We start from the raw sequence: 18254 nt of genomic DNA on the forward strand, positions 1-18254 counted from the left end.
GTCAGTGATCAGTGTGTGATTGCGTTGGACAGATAACTCTGGAAGTTGGGAGCACAAACTAGAGTAACAAGGAACTTAATTTTACTCGAGTGTTGGCTGTGGTCAAGAAAAGGAGGGACTACAAGTTGCAGATGGAGTTATATGGAGTCTTTGGAGTAACAGCGGTGCTCACGGGATAAGCTCAAGTCCAATGTACATGGAAGTTTGATGCATTGATGAACTCAAGGTGGTGGAGAATATTCGCCAAGGTGGAGTTTGTTAGAGTTGTGTCGAATATAGTGTACAAGGTAGGTTACAGTTGGACTATGAGTTGTATTGTGTTTACAGGGTACGGAGTCGTGTCCTGGTAGGACACTTGTATCCTAGGCCTCTCATATATAGCGGGGTAGACACACAATGTAACCTATGTCAATATAATAGCACCGGACTGCAGGGGAAGCCGGCGGTATGTGCCGGCGTCCAGGGCGACCGGGTGCGGTATTGTAACGGTGTCATGGGGAGGAGCGCCCATAGTCACGGAATGTAGCCATATCGGTGAACCTCGTTAACAAATCTCGGTGTCGTGCTTGTGTGATTGCTTGGTCCTCGGATAATCGACAGTATGGCCTTGGATTTATTCTAACATGATACAACCGCACTGAATGTGCCACCGATGTGTGGCTGCGCCCTGTGTACTGACGTATTCTTGTCTCTTAACTGTAAATCTGTTGTCATGGAGTAAAACTTCTTTACCCCAAAAAAACACACACGAGGAGGCGTCACCCCTCATCAGAAAACAAAAAACAGAAGGCGTCGCCCAGAAAAGACGTAGCACGAGAAATGAGAAAGCCTACAAGACCAAAAACCCGGTCGAGCAACAGTGGGCTCCGACCAGCAAACCCTACTCGAACGGCCCATTAGCCCAACAACCCACGCCCACCCTACCTCTCGCGAGGTCATCAAAACCCTACCCGCGGCACACATCTCCCCCCACTTCCCCCCATCCGCCGCCGCCGCGCCTCCTCCTCGCCCAAGGTATCCCTCCCATCCTCTCCTCCCTCTCCTCCGCCCCATCTCCCCCGTCCTCCTAGGCCAATCCGTCCGGCCGCCGCTCCTCCTTCCGCCGCGCCGCTCGTCCACCGGTTCCTCCGTTTCGTTTCGCGAGGTCTGGTTGGTTTGGATCCGACGATAGGCAGCCGCGTCTCTCAATTCGCAGCCTTGGTCACCGGCGGTAGCTTGGTTCCTAGGGTTTCGCCGTGGTGGTTGTTCGAGATGCGTTCGTTTTGCGTGAGTCCAGTCTTTAGTCGCGCTGGAGCGCGCCATGGGTTGTTGTTCCGTGATCTGGATGCGTCCATTAGTGAGTATTTGCCTGCTGTTCGTGAGATCTTGCATGGGTACTGGGGCACCGGACACAGATTTGCTGTTGTAGTTTCCGGCGGCCTAATCTTTACTGTGCAAGATGTACACGGGTACGCAGTTTGCAGCAGTGGCTTCTTTGTGTTTCTGCTGCCGGTGGTTACCCAATAATCATCCAGCCTTTACGATTGAGGCGTTGTGTTATTCTTTGTTTGTGTAAAGTAGGATCCAGAGCACAAGTACTGAGGCACGGTAGCCGTTCTGGTTGCTCAGTTGCCATTTATTTGTTGTGCAAGAGAGACATGGGAACCCGCTTTGCAGCAGAGATTGAACTCTACTTTCTGCCGCCAGTAGTCGCCCAACATCACCCATTTGATTCTTGTTTGACATGCATCTGACATTGTCTGTGCCAGAGTTTATCCTACGTGTAGACAGTAGCTACTTGATAATTAGCTTACTTTTGGGCCTGTAGGTTGGTTCATTTGGACCAGAGCACAAGTACTGAGGCATGGTAGCCGTTCTGGTTGCACAGGTGCCATATTTTTGTTGTGCAAGAGAAACAGGGAACCCGCTTTGCAGCAGAGATTTACTCCACTTTCTTCAGCCAGTAGTCGCCTGATATCACACACTTAGTATGAGAGATGGACAAGGGTAGACAATTTACACCCTGTTGGTTATATGAGGTTTTGATGATTGTGCTTTTGTGGTTGTTCCATGCTACAGATCCTGCTTTGTTGTTGATTGTTCTTTTGTGTTCACTTCCTTGCTTTATGTTCTTATTAAGTGTTGCTCATGGTTCTTCTTGTCTCATTTTTAGGTAGGAGCTTGTGAAAGTTCTCTAAGGCTGAGAAGATGGTTCTGAAGTAAGCCATATGTTTTTGCAAATTAGCATGTCTTCTGTACTTAGTTCAATAGTAGTGATACCTCAAGTGTGGTTTCAGTGCTCAAATTGTTGTTTTATTTGTTCTACAGGACCGAGCTTTGCCGTTTTAGCGGCCAGAAGATTTACCCAGGGAAGGGTATCAGGTTCATTCGTTCGGATTCGCAGGTAAACTTTGTTATGTTAAGATCACCAATATTGTTGTTGAATGGTCTAGGTCATCAGTATTAAGCCTAGAAGTTTTTTCTGTTGATTCTTCAAACAGGAACCACCTATTAACGATTCAGATATTTTGTGCTGCAGGTTTTCCTCTTTGCCAACTCAAAATGCAAGCGCTACTTCCACAACCGCCTGAAGCCTGCAAAGCTTTGCTGGACAGCAATGTACAGGAAGCAGCACAAGAAGGTTTCACATTTAGACTATCATTCTCCATCATGCAGTTACTGTATTATCCCTTTTTATGCCAAAGAAATGTTGCTAGAATTTGCTTGCATGTGCTCGTGTGTTTGTAATTTGCATTTCACCTGTCATTAATTTGAGGGCAAATTCCTCCCTACAGTTTGATATGCTTGTGCGTGGTATTTATAACAAACATTAGATGACATTTGTTATGTTATTTATAGATCAGTGCTTCTGTTAGTATTCCTGTATTTATCGTGCCAGTCCTTCTGTAATCTTAAGCCTCATGATGTGCAACTTCCTGTGTTTGCTGCAACAAAGGATATTTTTTTGTTTTTGGTTACTGATTCATCCTGTCATGTGTATTTACTGGGCTGTGCTTTGATGTGTCAATGCAGGACATCCATGCTGAGGCTGCCAAGAAGAGGCGCCGCACCACCAAGAAGCCGTACTCACGGTCGATTGTTGGTGCCACTCTGGAAGTTATCCAGAAGAAGAGGGCCGAGAAGCCTGAAGTCCGTGATGCTGCCCGAGAAGCCGCTCTCCGGTACATTTTCAATCTCTTTATTGCTGTTCCAGCATTGTGTCTACTCCTAAATCTTCTGTTGCAAAAACTGATCTAGCAGCTGTTGATATTATTGTTTGCTTTTCAATCATCTTACCCTTGATTCATCATGACGCAGTGAGATCAAGGAGCGTATCAAGAAGACCAAGGATGAGAAGAAGGCCAAGAAGGCAGAGGTGACCAAGTCCCAGAAGTCACAGGGGGGCAAGGGCGCCGTGCAGAAGGGTTCCAAGGGCCCAAAGATTGGCGGTGGCGGCGGGAAGCGTTGAAAGTTGATTACGCCATAGACATAGAGTTGTGCTGCCTAGCCTTGTTTCCTATCCTACTATCATAGACCTTTGTCAAGTTATTACCCCGCCCTCTTGAATTTGCACCTTATCTCTGAGGCTGAATGGTGTTAACGTTTTGGATTGTCTTGATGAGTTTATTTATAATGAATGGTTCTTATGTTGGTTCTTATCACTTGGTAAGTTTTCTCATTGCGGTTGGCGGCAAAGTGTACAGTGGTGATAGTTTGCCCTTGATCTTAAGGGGCTCTAGCTGATTATTTCAAGTTCCCAGTCTCCCGTCCTAATTATATACTCCCTCCGTCCCATAATATAAGAGCCCTTTTTACACTACACTAGTGTCACTGACGGAGGGAGTATCTTCCAAGTCTTGGTACCGATTTCCAGAGGTACCGCATTGCTAGATTATTCAAAACCGCTACTTGGCTAATCGATGGAACCCTTGTTACACTGAAACGTCTTTGTTTGAGATATATAAGAGCGTCGAATGGTTAACTCACCGCAAATCCTTTGCATAGGGTTTCTAGGTCTTCAAGTTTCCTCCGCCATTGAGTGTCAATAATGGGGCGCTGTCATGGTGGGGCAGATGTCGATGATGCTCATAGGAATAATGGTCTCCTAGCCCATGCTTCTGCTCATCGGAGGTGTAGCTGGAGAAGCTTGTGGAGTCCAAGCTGTTGGAGCGGTTTCGATCTGGCCTGCGTCGTGGCGTGGCAGCGGCGAGGAAGATGGTGGAGGATTCTGCCGCCTATTCACGGGCCTTGTCGGGCTAGATCCAACCTTTCAGGGTTGGTGGCTATTGCGCTTGTTAAGCCTCCAACCTAGGGGTTACTTCAGCGTCAAAATGTGGACTAGTTTTTGGTGCTCTCCTTCTCCAGTGACGACGAAGATGGTGGGTGCTTGGTAGTTGCAGCGATGGCGGTATGCATTGGTACAGCCGTTTATAATCTCGTTGTTTTCTGTTGCTTGTATCTGTATCATCTCTTTACTAGTATTATATAAATACAAGTGATATATGCCTACGGGTGTGCATTTATTTTTTTAGCTTTGCATCTTTTTTTGCTTTGCATTATTCACATCGTTATGACAAAATTGGTTGCAGAGTAATTGACATAATTCTCTCGGTCATGGACCCGAGCATCACTCTGTAGCTAGCAGTGTCAGCAGTCGACGACACTGCAAGCGGGCAATTTCCTCACACGACTATCCTCCATCCGCTGCCTGACCTCCATGGCGTCGCTCCATCTGTCAGCCCCCGCATACGCATTGCTCATCAGCGTGTAGTCCCCGCTGTTCCCGCCGTCCAGTTCCCTGAGCCTCTCGGCGACCACCTCGGCGACGCCCAAATCGCCGTGCGTTCTGGCCGCCCCCAGCAGTATCCTGTAGACGACGAGCTCAGGAGCGACGGGCATCTCGGCGACGAACCTCAGCGCCTTCGTCAGCCGACCGGCGCGCCCCAGGAGGTCGACGACTACGCCATAGTGCTTCATCTGCGGCTCCACGCCGTGGACCGACCTCATGCTCTCGAAGTGGCCGAGTCCCTCCTCGACGAGCTCCGCGTTGGCGCACGCGATCAGCACGCCGAGGAAGGTGACCTCGTTCGGCCTGAACCCTTCGGCGATCATGGCATGGAAGGCGCTCAGAGCTTCCTCCTCGGCGCCGTTGTTGGCCATCCCCATTATGATCGAGTTCCATGACAGGGTGTCCTTCTCTTTCATTTCTCTGAAGACCTGCAGCGCCTCCTTGGTGCTTCCGCATTTCGCGTACATGTCGATCAGAGAATTGTGCAGGATGGTGTCGGCTTCGATCCCGTGTCGCCTCATGTAGTCGTGGATCCACTTGCCGAGATCGAGAGCGCCTAGGTGCGCGCAGGCAGAGAGTACGCTCGCGAGCACGACAGCGTCCGGTTTCACCTTGGCTCTCTGCATCTCCCTGAAGAGTTCCAAGGCGTCAGAGAACTGACTAGCTTGCGAATATCCAGATATCATAGAGCTCCATGAGATCAGATCTTTGCCAGAAATTTCCTCGAATAATCTTCTTGCCGAAACCAGATCCCCAGCTTTTGCATATGCGGTGATCATCGCATTCATTGTCACGGTGTCCCTATCCTTCATGTTAAAGAAAATCTTTTCTGCCGATTGCAGCTGCCCACGTCTGCCATAGTAATCTATCAAAGTATTGCCCAAGTAGACATCCACCTCTATGCAGTAATCCTCTATGTACTTGACCAAGCAATCTGCCATGCTCCAATCTCCTAGACGAGTGCACGCAGAAACAACCTTGGCCATAGTGACCTTATCAGCTCTAACTCCTTCGTCGTGCATCAACTTGAATAACTTCAAAACCTCTTTTAATCTATTGCGCCGGCTATATCCACATATCAAAGAGTTCCAGGACACCACATCCTTAACCAGCATCTCATCGAAAACAGATCTTGCACAGCACAAATCACCACAGGCAGCATACAGATGAATCAGCGAATTGGAAACGAAGATATCCGAAAGAAGCCCGAATTTCAGTACATGGTTGTGCATCTGTTTCCCTTCCTTAAGAGCACCAATCCTTGCACAAGCCTTCACTACAAATGGGAACGTCAGGTTGTCCGGCTCCATACATTTTCCTCGAGCCTTCTTGTAGAAAGCAATTGCATCTTCTGGTGCATCGCTTTGAGCAAGCCCCCTGAGTATGATATTCCGAAGGTAAGTTGTTGGTGCTTCAATCTGCCCATATACTTTATGAGCAAGAACCAAATCTGGTTGTAGAATAGCATAGAATCTGAGAATCTTAGACATTGCATATTGGCAGTTGTGCAGCCCAGAAACAATGAGACGGCCATGAAGCTTCTTTATGGTTTCCATCATTACAATGCTGAAAGAAAACTGGATTTTTTCATGAACTGTGGATCAGTGAGTGGAAATGCAGTACGGCACATGTCATTCAACACCTCTGCTTCCTGCAAGGGATTACCAATATTAGTAGAGAAGCAACAAAAAGTACTAATACTGTGAACTACTCTCTCCATCCCATAATGTAAGACGTTTTTGCAAACTATATTAGCTTGCAAAAACGTCTAATATTATGGGACGGAGGGAGTAGTACAAAAGCGACAAACAATAATACTGTGAACTTTTTGAAAGTGGAATAAACGAGCACACTGTCGATGCTTATTAACAGCATATAGGAAAAATAGCGAGCATTGGATAATGAGATGGTGGTGTTTAAATACAAAGGTCATATGATTCAACAATCATTAAGCAGCCAAGAAGAAATAAACTGAATTCTTAGTTCTTTTAACTTTGCATGAAAGATAATAAATAAAAGGCAAAATAACACAATAAACCCACCATAAAGTAGGAAGGCTAGATTTTAACGATGGAACAAAACCTCTTAAAACTATGTGGAGCTTCTTCCCAATAATTTGGTTCCGACTTACTGACTCTCACCAACCAAAGCAAGCCCAGGAACCTTAACAGTATTCATCTCATCTACTAGCTTCCGTGCTCTTTCAGCATCACTAAACCTTCCATGCTCAGTGAGCATATTGGATACCACCACAAAATCACCTCCAGATTCTCTTTCGATGTCTAGTATCTTCTTCATTGCCCTCTCCGCCATCTCCACTTCCCCATACTTGCTGCAACAACCCAGCAGTGTCCTCCATATGACTGAATTAACCTCCATTGGCAGACCACTTATTACTTGCTCGGCCTCATATAACCGTCCAGCCCTCCCTAGCATGTCTATGATACACCCAAAATGCTTGATCTCTGGAGTTAGACTGTATTCATACACCATGGTTTTGAAAAACAGTACTCCTTGCTCGACCAGCCCACCATGGTTGCAAGCACTGAGAACACTTAAGAAGGTGACTCTGTCAGGCCTGATTCCAGCTCTTCTCATCTCTGCAAACAGTTCAACTGCCTCAGTTGACAACCCGTGCATTGCAAAACCTGAAATTATTGATGTCCATGACACCAAGTTTCTCCCATCCAGCATTTCATGGAAAATCTTGAGGGAGTTCTTTATAGACCCAATCTTGGCATACAGGTCTATGAGCGAATTCCCAACTCGGATATCCAACACAAGAAGACCCTTCTTCTCACAATAGCCGTGCAATGTCTCGCCCAAAAGAATCCTTCCAATATTAGATACCGCAGGCACAACCGCTAACACGGTTATCTCGCTTGGATCAATGCCTTCTGCCATCATGCGGCGAAAGAGAGCAACGGCCTCTACCGAGCGGCAGGAGCGCGTGTACCCATCAATCATCCCGGTCCACGAGACAATATTCCTACAGGGCATCCGCTCAAAGAGCAGCCTGGCGTACTCAACCTCGCCCCGCGCAGCAAACCCGGTGATCATCACGTTCCAAGTAACCGCATTCTTCGCCGGCATCTCGTCGAACGCACCACGAGATTCCGCCAGGCACCCGCACACAACATAGGCGTTGACCAGGGCGGTGTGCACATAGGCGTGGAACTCGAACCCCTTGCGGACGGCAAGCCCGTGCAGCTGCGCGGCAGCCCGCGGCCACGCCAGGGCCGCGCAGGCCCCAAGGGCGTGCACGAAGGCGTAGGTGTCGTCGGCCGCGTGCCGGCGTGCGTCCCTGAAGAGGCTCAGGGCCTCCTGCGGGAGAGGGCCGCGGGAGTAGGCCTTGAGGAGCGCGTGCCACGGCGTGGGCCGCCGGTCGAACACCTGGCGGGCAACGAGCTGGGCGTGGATCTGGAGGAGCGGGCGCCTCTCCGCCTGGTGCCTCAGGAGGAGGGCGACCAGGCCCCGGGCGTGGGCGGCGGCGGCGGCGGCATGGAAGGGCGCGCATCCCTGCCTCAGGAGGTCAGCCGGGAACCGCGCCATGAGGGGGGCTCCGTCTTCTGCAGCCCTACCCAACGCCTCTCTCGTCTACTTAGAATATGTCATGGTGCAATGGAGAGAGAGAGAGAGAGAGAGAGAGAGGCATTACCTTGTCTGGAGAGAAGAGGTGGAGGAGGCTGGACTCGAAATCGTCCGAGGCTTTCTCCCTCCCGCGCCGGCGTCCAAGACAAAAAGATTGTGTTTTTGCTTTCCCTTCCCGGGCGTACTACATTGCTCTGTTGACAGTTGACACGAGGCAACTCGCCGCCCGAACCTCTCGTTCCTCGATGTTGCGCAGGGTCCTCGCCGGAGCGATCGCGCGCCTCTCCGGCCCCGGATTCTCCAACCCACCGCCGAGGAGACGGCCTCTCCTCCCGCCCAACGCCCCGCGCCTCTCCACCGCGCGGGTGCCGTCCGGCGGCGGCGAGGGCAGCGAGGGGGAGGATGACGACGACCCGTTCTCCTTCCCGGACCAGCAGCAGCTCCCGCCGGACGTGGCGCGCGGCGTGGACGCCGTCGTCGCGGCGGCCGAGGGCGCCCACCTGGACGCCGCGCGCGCCGGGGCGCTCCTGGAGCAATGCGGCGCCGCGGCCTCGGAGACGCTCGTGGTGGCCGCGCTCTCGCGCCTCCGCAACAGCTGGGCCGCCGCGCACGCCGCATTCCGGTGGGCCGCCGCGCGGGGGCGGCCGCAGCCCGGGTACGCCCCCGGGCGCCACGCGTGCCACTCCATGCTCGCCATCCTCGCCAGGCACCGCCGCTTCGACGACGCGCGCGCCCTGCTCGACGAAATGCGCCGCAGGTCGCTCGCGTCGCCGAGGGCGGTGCTCCTCCTAATCCGGCGCTACTGCGCCGCGCGGGACGTTGCTAGCGCGATCGCCGCGTTCCGCGCACTCCCGAGCTTCGGCATTGAGCCCGGGGTCGTCCAGTTCCATGGCCTCCTCGGCGCCCTCTGCCGGTACAAGAACGTCAAGGACGCGGAGCACCTGCTTCTGTCCAGCGAGAGGGAGTTCCCGTTCGAGACCAAGGGCTTCAACATCGTGCTCAACGGCTGGTGCAACATGGTCTGCAGCGTGCGGGAGGCCAAGAGGTTTTGGACCGTCATGGAGCTCAGGGGTGTCGCGAGGGACGTTGTGTCTTATGGGAGTATGATCTCGTGCTTCTCGAAGGCTGGGAGCTTGGATTCGGTCATGAAGCTCTTTAACCGCATGAAGGAGGCCGGCATCGTGCCAGACCGGAAGGTGTACAATGCAGTTGTGCACGCGCTCGCTAAGGGACGGTGTGTGGACGAGGCAAGGGCTCTTGTCCGGAGCATGGAGGAGAAGGGGGTTACACCGGACACGGCCACTTACAACTCCCTCATTCGGCCTCTTTGCAAGGCTCGTCAGGTCCAGGAGGCAAGGGAGATGTTTGATGAGATGGTAGGAAGGGGGCTGTTGGCATCAGTGAGGACATTCCATGCATTGTTCGATGTTGCTACGAGCCCCACTGAGGTCTTTGATCTGTTGGATAAGATGAAGACACTGCATTGCGAGCCAGAGATGGACACTTATATTATGTTGATCCGGAAGTTCTGCAGGTGGAAGCAGCACGACAGTGTGGAGAAACTGTGGAACGCAATGCCTGCAAACGGGCTGACCCCTGATCGGAGTGCGTACATTGTGTTCATACATGGATTGTTCCTGAATGGGAAGCTAGAGGAAGCTGCAAAGTATTATGAGGAGATGAAAGCCAAGGGATTTTCACCTGAGGAGAAGACTGAATCAATGATACAGGCGTGGCGTTCAGGCAGAGAGCTCGCCAAGGCGTCAGCTTCTGCCGGTTCAAGAAGTGGTTCGGTGTCTCTCAAAGTAACTCGTAGAGAGTGGTAAAGATGAAGACCACTTGGAAGTGATCTATAGAAACAGACATGGGTGTCGTTTTGGAGTAACTGGTAAACTTTGGAGAGAGATTATTTGGTTATTCCTAAAGATGAGTCTGATTACCCTTGAGTGATCTTCATCTACGTTGTTGTGGCCGGTTTGGTCAAGGAAGCCACGCTTGCAAGGGCCCTGACTTTCGTTAAGAGTTGTCAGCCATGACCTCAGCTGAGGGTATGCTGTTCGGTTTCCTTTGTTCAAGTCTGTATCAAACTTTCTTCCTTCTAATAGAATGGGCAGAGCTCTGCCGTATTCGAAAGTAGTATGTTTGCCCAGTTATTTTCATTCTCACTAGATTGCTTGGTTGTAGGTTGGAATTAGAAAGTGCAAACTATGGTTTATCCTGTTTAAACTTGGATAGGCATCACTTTGCTGTAACCCTTCTTTTGTAGCTCATACTCCCTCCGTCCGAAAAAGCTTGTCCCTCAAATGGATGTATCTAGCACCAAGTTAGTGCTAGATACATCCATTTGAGGGACAAGTTTGGGACAAGCTTTTTCGGACAGAGGGAGTAGTTTGTACTGGGTACATGTTCAATGATTGGTTCACAACATATAATGACTGTCCACCATATTCATACTGGTCCGACTCGCATACTTTCGCATAATAATATGGGCAGATATTTTAGCTTTACAAAATATAATGACGAATACAGCTCATTTCATATGGTTTGATACTAAATACTCCCTCCGTTCCTAAATATAAGTCTTTTAAGAGATTCCATTACAAACTACATACGGATATATATAGACATGTTTTAGACTTTAGATTCACTCATTTTGCTCCGTATGTAGTCCATGGTGGAATCTCTAAATAGACTTATACTCCCTCCGTTCCTAAATACAAGTCTTTTTAGAGATTCCACTACAAACTACATACGGATGTATATAGACATATTTTAGAGTGTAGGTTCACTCATTTTGCTCCGTATGTAGTCTATAATGGAATCTCTAGAAAGACTTATATTTAGGAACGGAGGAAGTATTTAGGAACGGAGGGAGTACACATTTTCAGTATGTATCTGTATTCAATATTAGCAGTTACATTTTCATGCTTACAACAATTCCATTAGTTTACTGGCATATTCACATGTAACCATTTAGTGACCACTGATCCCACTGCAGAATCCGCCGCTGTCTGAAGCTTTAGGTTACAATTTTCTTCTTGGCAAACATATTTTTCTCTTTCTGTCAGCTAGCCATTGCAACCTTTCTGATAGCATTAATTCAGTGCATGTGCACACTAAATAGTCCAGCTACAGGAGCACATTGGATCGAAGCTGGAGCGGGTTGCTGCCAGCCTGCTTGTAATCAATGAATCTGTTGATTCTGAGGTGAGCGTCTACCAGAATTCCAGTTATATCTGATCAGTTAGGTGTTATTTTCTCTGCTATCACGCGGCTTCAGTTAGGCCTAGTGGCTAGTGGATTTGATCATACCGACGATAATATGGTATGAGCCAAAAATTTATCTTCGCATGTGATGTTTCAAGACCTTTCTGTAATATCCTGTAGGATATCCCTGCTAACAGCAAGTGGCTTGTTCTGTCAGTTGTCACTACATATATCCTGATCTCTGTTATGCAGTCCAGTCTCCAAAAGATGGTGTTGATGCAAGTTGCTTTAGATTTTGTTGATAAGACGATGACTGGTAATGGATACAGTTATGGTGAAAACAACTTGCTTTCTCTGTACAAGCTACAGCCAACTGAGCCATGCTTGTCATGCTAGTGCCCACTGTCAATTTCATGGCATCTTATAGCTGCTAGCCTGCAAGTGTCGCTAACTCATATGACTCATGATGCAGACTAACATGGTGCATGATCACGTCCCAACTTTAACCGATAGCTGCGTGGTCGACTACCAGTTGCAGTCTGCCTGTTCATGTATGCACTGAATGTTACCATTATACTGTTAATATCTGAACCCACTGTAACCAAATTCGGATAAACACTGAATATATTTTTGAAAACAATTGGAAGAGGTGAAAAATGAAATATCAGCTGTGAAATAATCATATATTACCTCCGTCCCAAATTACTTGTTTCTAGATACAGATGTATCTAACACTAAAACTGTCTATATACGTCCGGTCTAGATACATCCGTATCTAGACAAATCCAAGACAAGTAATACAGGACGGAGGGAGTATATGTTTCAGATTGATCAAGGGTCAGAAGAACAAGTTTGGTGTTTAGGCTTGATATTATTATGAGAATAAAACCACATGTTTGTTCAGAATACCAAATTTACAGATCGAAACCAAAGAATAAATACTGCTACAAGCCTACCACCACATCTTCAGAATCATGCCTGGGAAATTTCTACCTCTTTCTAGTTCAACAAAGTAAGTATTTGTCTAATCACTTCTATTTCCAATAATTTACACCAGATCTTTCTTGTTCCATCTCAGAATGGTGGCAAGATTGTTTGCCACATCGGCCTCATCATCTGCGGCGAGCTCATCGGCTGCAGGTAGCCGCTGCCGTTCTGCCCAGGCATCGTCGCCGGGTTCACCATCTGCCCCATGTTCATATAACAAGTCTGCAGGTCGTCCATACTCAGGCCGGTGAACCAGTCGCTGTCCTCCTTCACCGTCACCATGCCGCCCCTCGGCTGCCCCTGCGCCATGTCCATGAAGCCGTGCTGCTGCAGGCCGGAGGCGCTGTCGATCTCCGAGGAGTCGTGCGTCTGGAAGCTGTCAGACATGGCGTCGGTCGCCAACGCGTCCATGACCTCCCCGTTCGGCCCGGCCTCCACAGCCATGTCCTGCTCCACCTTGAGCTTCTCCCAGTTGTTCTTCTTGTTGTACAGCCGGCACAGCACCCATTCGTCCAACTGCAATAGCCGCACATCACAGAAAGAGAAGATCAGTATTCAGTATTGATCGATCAGAATTGTTGGTGAGCAAACTGCAAAGTGGAAGACGCCGGGGTTACCTTGAGGGACCCCTTCTTGCCGGGCGCGCGGTCGGCTTCGGCGATGCGGTACTCGTGCATGATCCAGTCGGTCTTGACGCCCCTGGGCGCCCTGCCGGAGTAGAAGACGAGCGCCTTCTTGATGCCGACCGTCCGGCCGCCGCTCTCCTTGGGCGCCACGGGCTTGTCGGCGCCCGTGGCCTTCCAGTAGCCGGTGCCGGCGGAGCGGTTGGGGCGCGAGCCGTTGGGGTACTTGCGGTCGCGCGGCGTGAAGAAGTACCACTCCCTGCTCCCGAACAGCGCCCTCTCTGCACGAACGCAAAGGTCAGCACGGCACACATTGAACCAAGAAGGAGGAAGGAGAAGAGAAAACAGGGGAGAAGGCGCACCGGGCAGATCCCAGGGGTTGAACTTGTAGAGATCGACCTCGGCGATGATGGGCACGGGCTGCGGCTGGCCGGCCACCTTCCTGCAGAGGTAGTGCACGACGAGCTCGTCGTCCGTGGGGTGGAAGCGGAAGCCCGGCGGCAGGTTGAGCTCCGCCTCCGCGTCCCTCCGCCCGCTGCTCCCCTCCGCCGCCGCCGCCGCCGTCGTCGACTCGGCCTTCACCATTGCCGTCATCATTCTCCTCCCCGCGCTCGCTCGCTGCACCACCTCCCAGAAAACCCCGGCCCTCGCGCGGTCGTGCCGCGGTGTTGGAAGAGAAGAGAAGAGAAGAGAAAGGCGGCTGGTTGTGATACCGCCTCCTGGGACCTGGAGCCTTCTCTTTTGTTGATGGCTCGTTTCCTTGGCGACCAAGTACGTTTGTAGGGTGGGGCGCCCGGGGCGGCTATATACGGGCCCCCGCCCGCGCCACGTGGGCCGTGGCGGGCCCGCGCGTGTCCCCGAGCTGCTCGTGGGCTTCGTTGTTTGGATGAGGAGGACGGCCATGCGCTGCTGCGCGGAAGTTTCCCGCGGCGACAAGAGTTTGACCCTCCCGACGGCCGGGCTGAAAGGGACGGAAGGGTCAAAAGCGCGCGGGGGCGACATCCGGGAGGGATTTTCCGGCGGGAAAATATATCCCCGCGACCACCCCGGCGGCTCGTCGAATGGCCGTGCGTCTAGGTGGTGCGTCGGCGGGCGCGGGCTGGTCCTCTGTGTTCTGGACCTCTCATCTGCATTGCGGCACGTGCGGATTGTGCTTCTTGGCTGTGAGCTGCGGCAGCCATGAACGAACGTACGAGGACACGAGGTTACGATCGGCGCATGACATGCATGAAGGTTTTCCATCGCGCCTTGGATTTTTCTCCGGGGAAAACTTTTAAAGGTTGAGGGATCACGCTAGCTATCTAGAACGCTAGATGGCCCTTCGAAGATGCCATTGTTTAGTTTCAGCCTATAAACGTGGAAAAAAAAACGTGGATATGAACCATCCTTTACGACGGGTAGCTTAAACATGAGGGAACGCAAGCGTGCCTGTTATGTTTATAGTTAAGTGACCCATTGCGAACCAACCTGTGGTTGGATGGTTAGAGGGACAGTGTTATCCCCAACCCACCAGGATTCAAGTCCGCTTTTCGTGGGAGGAGACGATTCAGTCGACGACGAGACGCGTATAGTGACTTCGTAAATCTCAAGATGATATGCCAGCTCGGTCTCTTGAAAGTGCTTATAGGAGTAGAGTGTGCATGTGTGCGTTCGTAGGGCTGGGTGTATGCGCATATGTATGAGCGTTTGCGTCTGTACTATGTGCTTTTGTAGGCTAAATTTAAAAAAGAAAAACGTCAATGGAGCATAAGATATTTTTTGATAGTTTAATATGGACTACATACAGATTGAAACGAGTAACAAACACATTAAAACGTGTCTACGTACATCTAGGTTACAACATCTTATGTTCATGAACGAAGGAAGTACATACGACATTTGTATTGCGTATAACATGGATTATTGCCGTCCTATAACATAGTTAATTCCCATGTCGGACACAGAAGGATATGCTTGGAACACTATTTATCTTCGCAATTCATAATTCTCATGTCGATCGACAGAACAGAAGGATATGCTTAGAACATCACAACATTTAAACAATTCAAGTTCCTCGAAAAGAAATTTTAAACAATTCGAGAGGATAATACTCAAGCTTGGCCTGTTCATACCGAAGCATACCTAGTGCCATCTGTTTACCTAGTCAGGGACACCTAGAGAGACAGCCAGAGTAGGTGTATCTCCTCTTAGTTATCTGTAGTAAAATAAAGAAACCTGGCCCCAATCTGCACGTGCCTCCCTCCTCCTGGATGGCCATCCCATCTACGTGCGCTGAACCTGAACCTTACCCGGGTGCGCCTCCAGCCGCGACGGCGGGGTGGGGTGGCGAGCAAATCCTCGACTCGGCGGAGGTGCGGTTGGTCGGCCAGCCGTATGGCAGATAAAAGAAAAAGCACAGCGCCTTGTCGACGGCCGAGGTTTCTCATTCCCCCGGCGGTGGACTACGGTATGAAATTGGAGCCGAAAAGGACGGACGGGCCGTCGGGCGGGCGGCCAGTTCCGGGGAAAGCGATGAACTTTTTGTCGTGGTGACAGTGAGCTTCCGTTTTCCCATGGGCCAAAACTGGGTTGGGCTGGGGATTTTCTTCAGTTTAATTTACAGATTGCCGTGTTCATTTGCTGTCAGGTTACCGCACTTGGTATCGCACAGCTGGTGACTGCCGGGATTAGCTGTCATCCGGTGAGTAGCATGTCGCGTTGCATACATCACTGGCCGTGTCTCAGCTATCGGAATGACAGGGAGCACTCGAGATATTATCCACCGATGCTTTGGTGGGCGCTCGATAGATTTATGTGGAAGCTTTCTTTCTGTTTTGTTCCATAAACTATTGCGGAAATTGAGATTAAGACATGTGGGAGGAGGTGTGTGGGCAAGTTAACTGCATTTCGGCATCGTAGTTGATTTTACTTTGTGGTGCGCTTTCAGAAAATGAAAACCAAGTTACCACCGGCTTGCCAAACAGGGGAGTATCCAAACTCCACACCACAGCCAGCAGTGTCGACGTTGGGGCTATATAGAGCCCAGTCCGGAGTGACGGTTCTGTAATTGGCAAAGTCGTCATCAGAGACAGATTCGGCAGGGCATTCTCGGCTATTTTCTCTAGCTAGGGTTGATTCAGTCTTTCCGATTCGGTGTCCTAGTGCTTTCCTTCTTGTCCGACTCCATCACCATGCGCTTGTGTCCTTGCTTGCGATCGTCTCCCTCGGTACCGTCTCTCGGGATCGGGGTGTCAGTTTTTTTTCTCCAGTTCTCGATCCAAACACATCAATGTAAGCCTTTCGCGTGTGCTAGGGCACGCGGCCGTACACCACCCCACCTACATCGTCTATGAGCGTTCCATGGAGAACGTGACTGTCACATGCGGAGAAAAAGGTCGTATGAATAATTGTCGTTGCGGACCAACCTGCGGTTAGATGGTTATAGGAGGACATTGATATTCTAAGCCCACCAGGGTTCAAGTCCTAGACTTGACATTGGTGCTCGCATTATTTCTGAATTTATTTCAGGCTTCCGGCCATGTTCGTTCAGTGGGAGGAGACGTTTCCGCCGACCACGAGGCGCCTATGGTAACTTCGTAAAATCTGAAGATGCTATGCCGGCTCAATCTCTCGGAGATGCTCATAAGGGTAGAGTGTGCGTGCGTGCGTTCATAGGGGTGAGTGTATGCTGGTGTATGTGAGCAACTTCAATTGTACAGTGTCCATAAAAAAGGGAAGGATTGTCGTTTATGAAATGAGACTCGAGGATAAGGAAGATATTCATTGTCAATCATCTCAACACAAAGATTATTGGAGCTTACAAAGTCACATGTGATAATTAGAAGACCCCAAGTGAGGACAACTCCAAGGAGGTCTCTAGTGAAGAATTTGGTCTTATGAACCACAACTTCAACAAGATGTACTCCAAAAACAAATTCAAGACCAACGACCGCAACTACTCAAGATCAAGGAAAGAGTGGCACGAGGTCTAGCCTAAAGGAGAGGCATTGTAATAGTTTTGGACAATCCAGATTCTTCATTACCAATTGTCATGAATCTACCAAGAAGAATGCAGGATCTCCAAGAAGAGAAAGAATGGGCAATGATGTCATGAAAGAAACAAGATACTAGACAGACATGGATGCACAGAGAAAGGCGAATACCCCCAAGATATACTCCAAGTGCAAGTCAAACACAAATATTGGTGAATGGGTATCCAACTCCAAATCCGAGTCAAACTACTACATTGGCTTCTTTTAGTGATGATGAAGGTGTTGCCGTAATTGAACTGGTCGCCACCAAGCCTAAGTATTTATTTGACTCTCCAAATGAAGGTGGTGGATCTTCAAGATGCTTCATGGCCAATGGCCCTAAGTTAACACATCCCCCGAGTTCATTGATTTTAATAGCGATGTAGATGATTTGCTTGATGAAGAGGAAGTTGACATTTTGAGTTACGACACACTTGCTAAAATGCGTGAGAAGCAAGAAGAGTTTCTTATAATGCGAGGAGCAAAAATGAGGCTCTGACTAGTGAGCTTGAAAAACTCAAGTCAAAATACCAATTCATGCCCATGGTCATAAAGAGACTTTGAAAGATTGAGAGGCTGGACCTCGAGATGCTCAACTTGAAGCAAAATCATGATTACCTCAAAGCCCTTAATGACAATCTTCAGCCTATGAGTGCATCTCATATTTCTAAGAAACTCCTAGCCGCTCAATACATACCACAAGCCTCAACTCAAATCACTTGAAATGGCTCAAACCATGCACCTACTTCATCATCGAACATAATTCCACAGATTTCTAGATCCTCGCATATCATGGCACCAAATGTGCATGTTTATGTGGATTCACCTAACTCTTATCTTAACCAAGTTGCATTTGAGAAAAAAATGCTATATTGAAGGGAATCCTAGAAAAGAGATTTTATAAGAGCATCATAGGAAGCTAGAAACTCAATGAGATCTAGTGCAAGCAAGGACAACATCGTCGCAATGATAGTGTTGGTTTCGAGAATTTATTTATTTTGTTTGAGCTTCAGGAACCAGATTCAGCTTTGCTAGTGAAGCTGAATATCGAATCTGAAACAAACAACT

General features: G+C 49.5%; 4 protein-coding genes across 6 annotated transcripts; 2 read left to right on the forward strand and 2 right to left on the reverse strand.

Annotated features, from left to right (window-relative positions):
* Positions 1 to 876: 876 nt before the first annotated feature.
* LOC123079545 (60S ribosomal protein L24) lies at positions 877 to 3638 on the forward strand. The gene is made up of 6 exons (XM_044502323.1): positions 877 to 1014; positions 2153 to 2198; positions 2308 to 2383; positions 2519 to 2620; positions 3013 to 3161; positions 3298 to 3638. Exons 2-6 carry the CDS (start codon positions 2188 to 2190, stop codon positions 3446 to 3448), a joined length of 489 nt encoding a protein of 162 aa, XP_044358258.1. The 5' UTR covers positions 877 to 1014; positions 2153 to 2187; the 3' UTR covers positions 3449 to 3638.
* A 233-nt stretch (positions 3639 to 3871) lies between these two features.
* LOC123079547 (pentatricopeptide repeat-containing protein At2g22410, mitochondrial) lies at positions 3872 to 8555 on the reverse strand. Of its 3 annotated transcripts, none has more exons than XM_044502327.1 (2): positions 8427 to 8555; positions 3872 to 6419 (listed from the first exon to the last, which is right to left on the reverse strand). In XM_044502327.1, exon 2 carries the CDS (start codon positions 6325 to 6327, stop codon positions 4627 to 4629), a length of 1701 nt encoding a protein of 566 aa, XP_044358262.1. In that variant the 5' UTR covers positions 6328 to 6419; positions 8427 to 8555; the 3' UTR covers positions 3872 to 4626. The 3 variants fall into 3 exon arrangements, with proteins under 3 accessions (XP_044358262.1, XP_044358263.1, XP_044358261.1); XM_044502328.1 differs by lacking the exon at positions 8427 to 8555 and adding an exon at positions 6851 to 6974; XM_044502326.1 differs by lacking the exon at positions 8427 to 8555 and adding an exon at positions 6811 to 7722 and having other exon boundaries at positions 3887 to 6419.
* LOC123079546 (pentatricopeptide repeat-containing protein At5g15010, mitochondrial) lies at positions 8345 to 10796 on the forward strand. The gene has a single exon (XM_044502325.1). The coding sequence runs from the start codon at positions 8377 to 8379 to the stop codon at positions 10183 to 10185; it is 1809 nt and encodes a 602-aa protein (XP_044358260.1). The 5' UTR covers positions 8345 to 8376; the 3' UTR covers positions 10186 to 10796.
* Positions 10797 to 12368: 1572 nt separating this feature from the next.
* On the reverse strand, positions 12369 to 14433 carry LOC123079548 (NAC domain-containing protein 68). Its single transcript, XM_044502329.1, has 3 exons — positions 13539 to 14433; positions 13171 to 13457; positions 12369 to 13069 (listed from the first exon to the last, which is right to left on the reverse strand). The coding sequence occupies exons 1-3, from the start codon at positions 14416 to 14418 to the stop codon at positions 12641 to 12643; spliced, it is 1596 nt and encodes a 531-aa protein (XP_044358264.1). The 5' UTR covers positions 14419 to 14433; the 3' UTR covers positions 12369 to 12640.
* Positions 14434 to 18254: the final 3821 nt, after the last annotated feature.

This window comes from Triticum aestivum, chromosome 3D (genome assembly GCF_018294505.1).
Source record: "Triticum aestivum cultivar Chinese Spring chromosome 3D, IWGSC CS RefSeq v2.1, whole genome shotgun sequence".
NCBI lineage: Eukaryota > Viridiplantae > Streptophyta > Magnoliopsida > Poales > Poaceae > Triticum > Triticum aestivum.

Excerpts from the sequence above, each read along its gene's own strand:
- LOC123079545 (XM_044502323.1), top strand. Across the intron at positions 2,384-2,518 it reads TCATTCGTTCGGATTCGCAG|GTTTTCCTCTTTGCCAACTC; the intron begins GTAAACTTTGTT and ends TTTGTGCTGCAG. Across the intron at positions 3,162-3,297 it reads GCCCGAGAAGCCGCTCTCCG|TGAGATCAAGGAGCGTATCA; the intron begins GTACATTTTCAA and ends ATCATGACGCAG.
- LOC123079546 (XM_044502325.1), top strand. The coding sequence starts at position 8,377 with ATGTCATGGTGCAATGGAGAGAGAGAGAGAGAGAGAGAGAGAGGCATT.
- LOC123079548 (XM_044502329.1), bottom strand. The coding sequence starts at position 14,418 with ATGGAAAACCTTCATGCATGTCATGCGCCGATCGTAACCTCGTGTCCT. Across the intron at positions 13,458-13,538 it reads CAACCCCTGGGATCTGCCCG|AGAGGGCGCTGTTCGGGAGC; the intron begins GTGCGCCTTCTC and ends GCGTTCGTGCAG. Across the intron at positions 13,070-13,170 it reads GCAAGAAGGGGTCCCTCAAG|TTGGACGAATGGGTGCTGTG; the intron begins GTAACCCCGGCG and ends CGGCTATTGCAG.
- LOC123079547 (XM_044502327.1), bottom strand. The coding sequence starts at position 6,327 with ATGATGGAAACCATAAAGAAGCTTCATGGCCGTCTCATTGTTTCTGGG.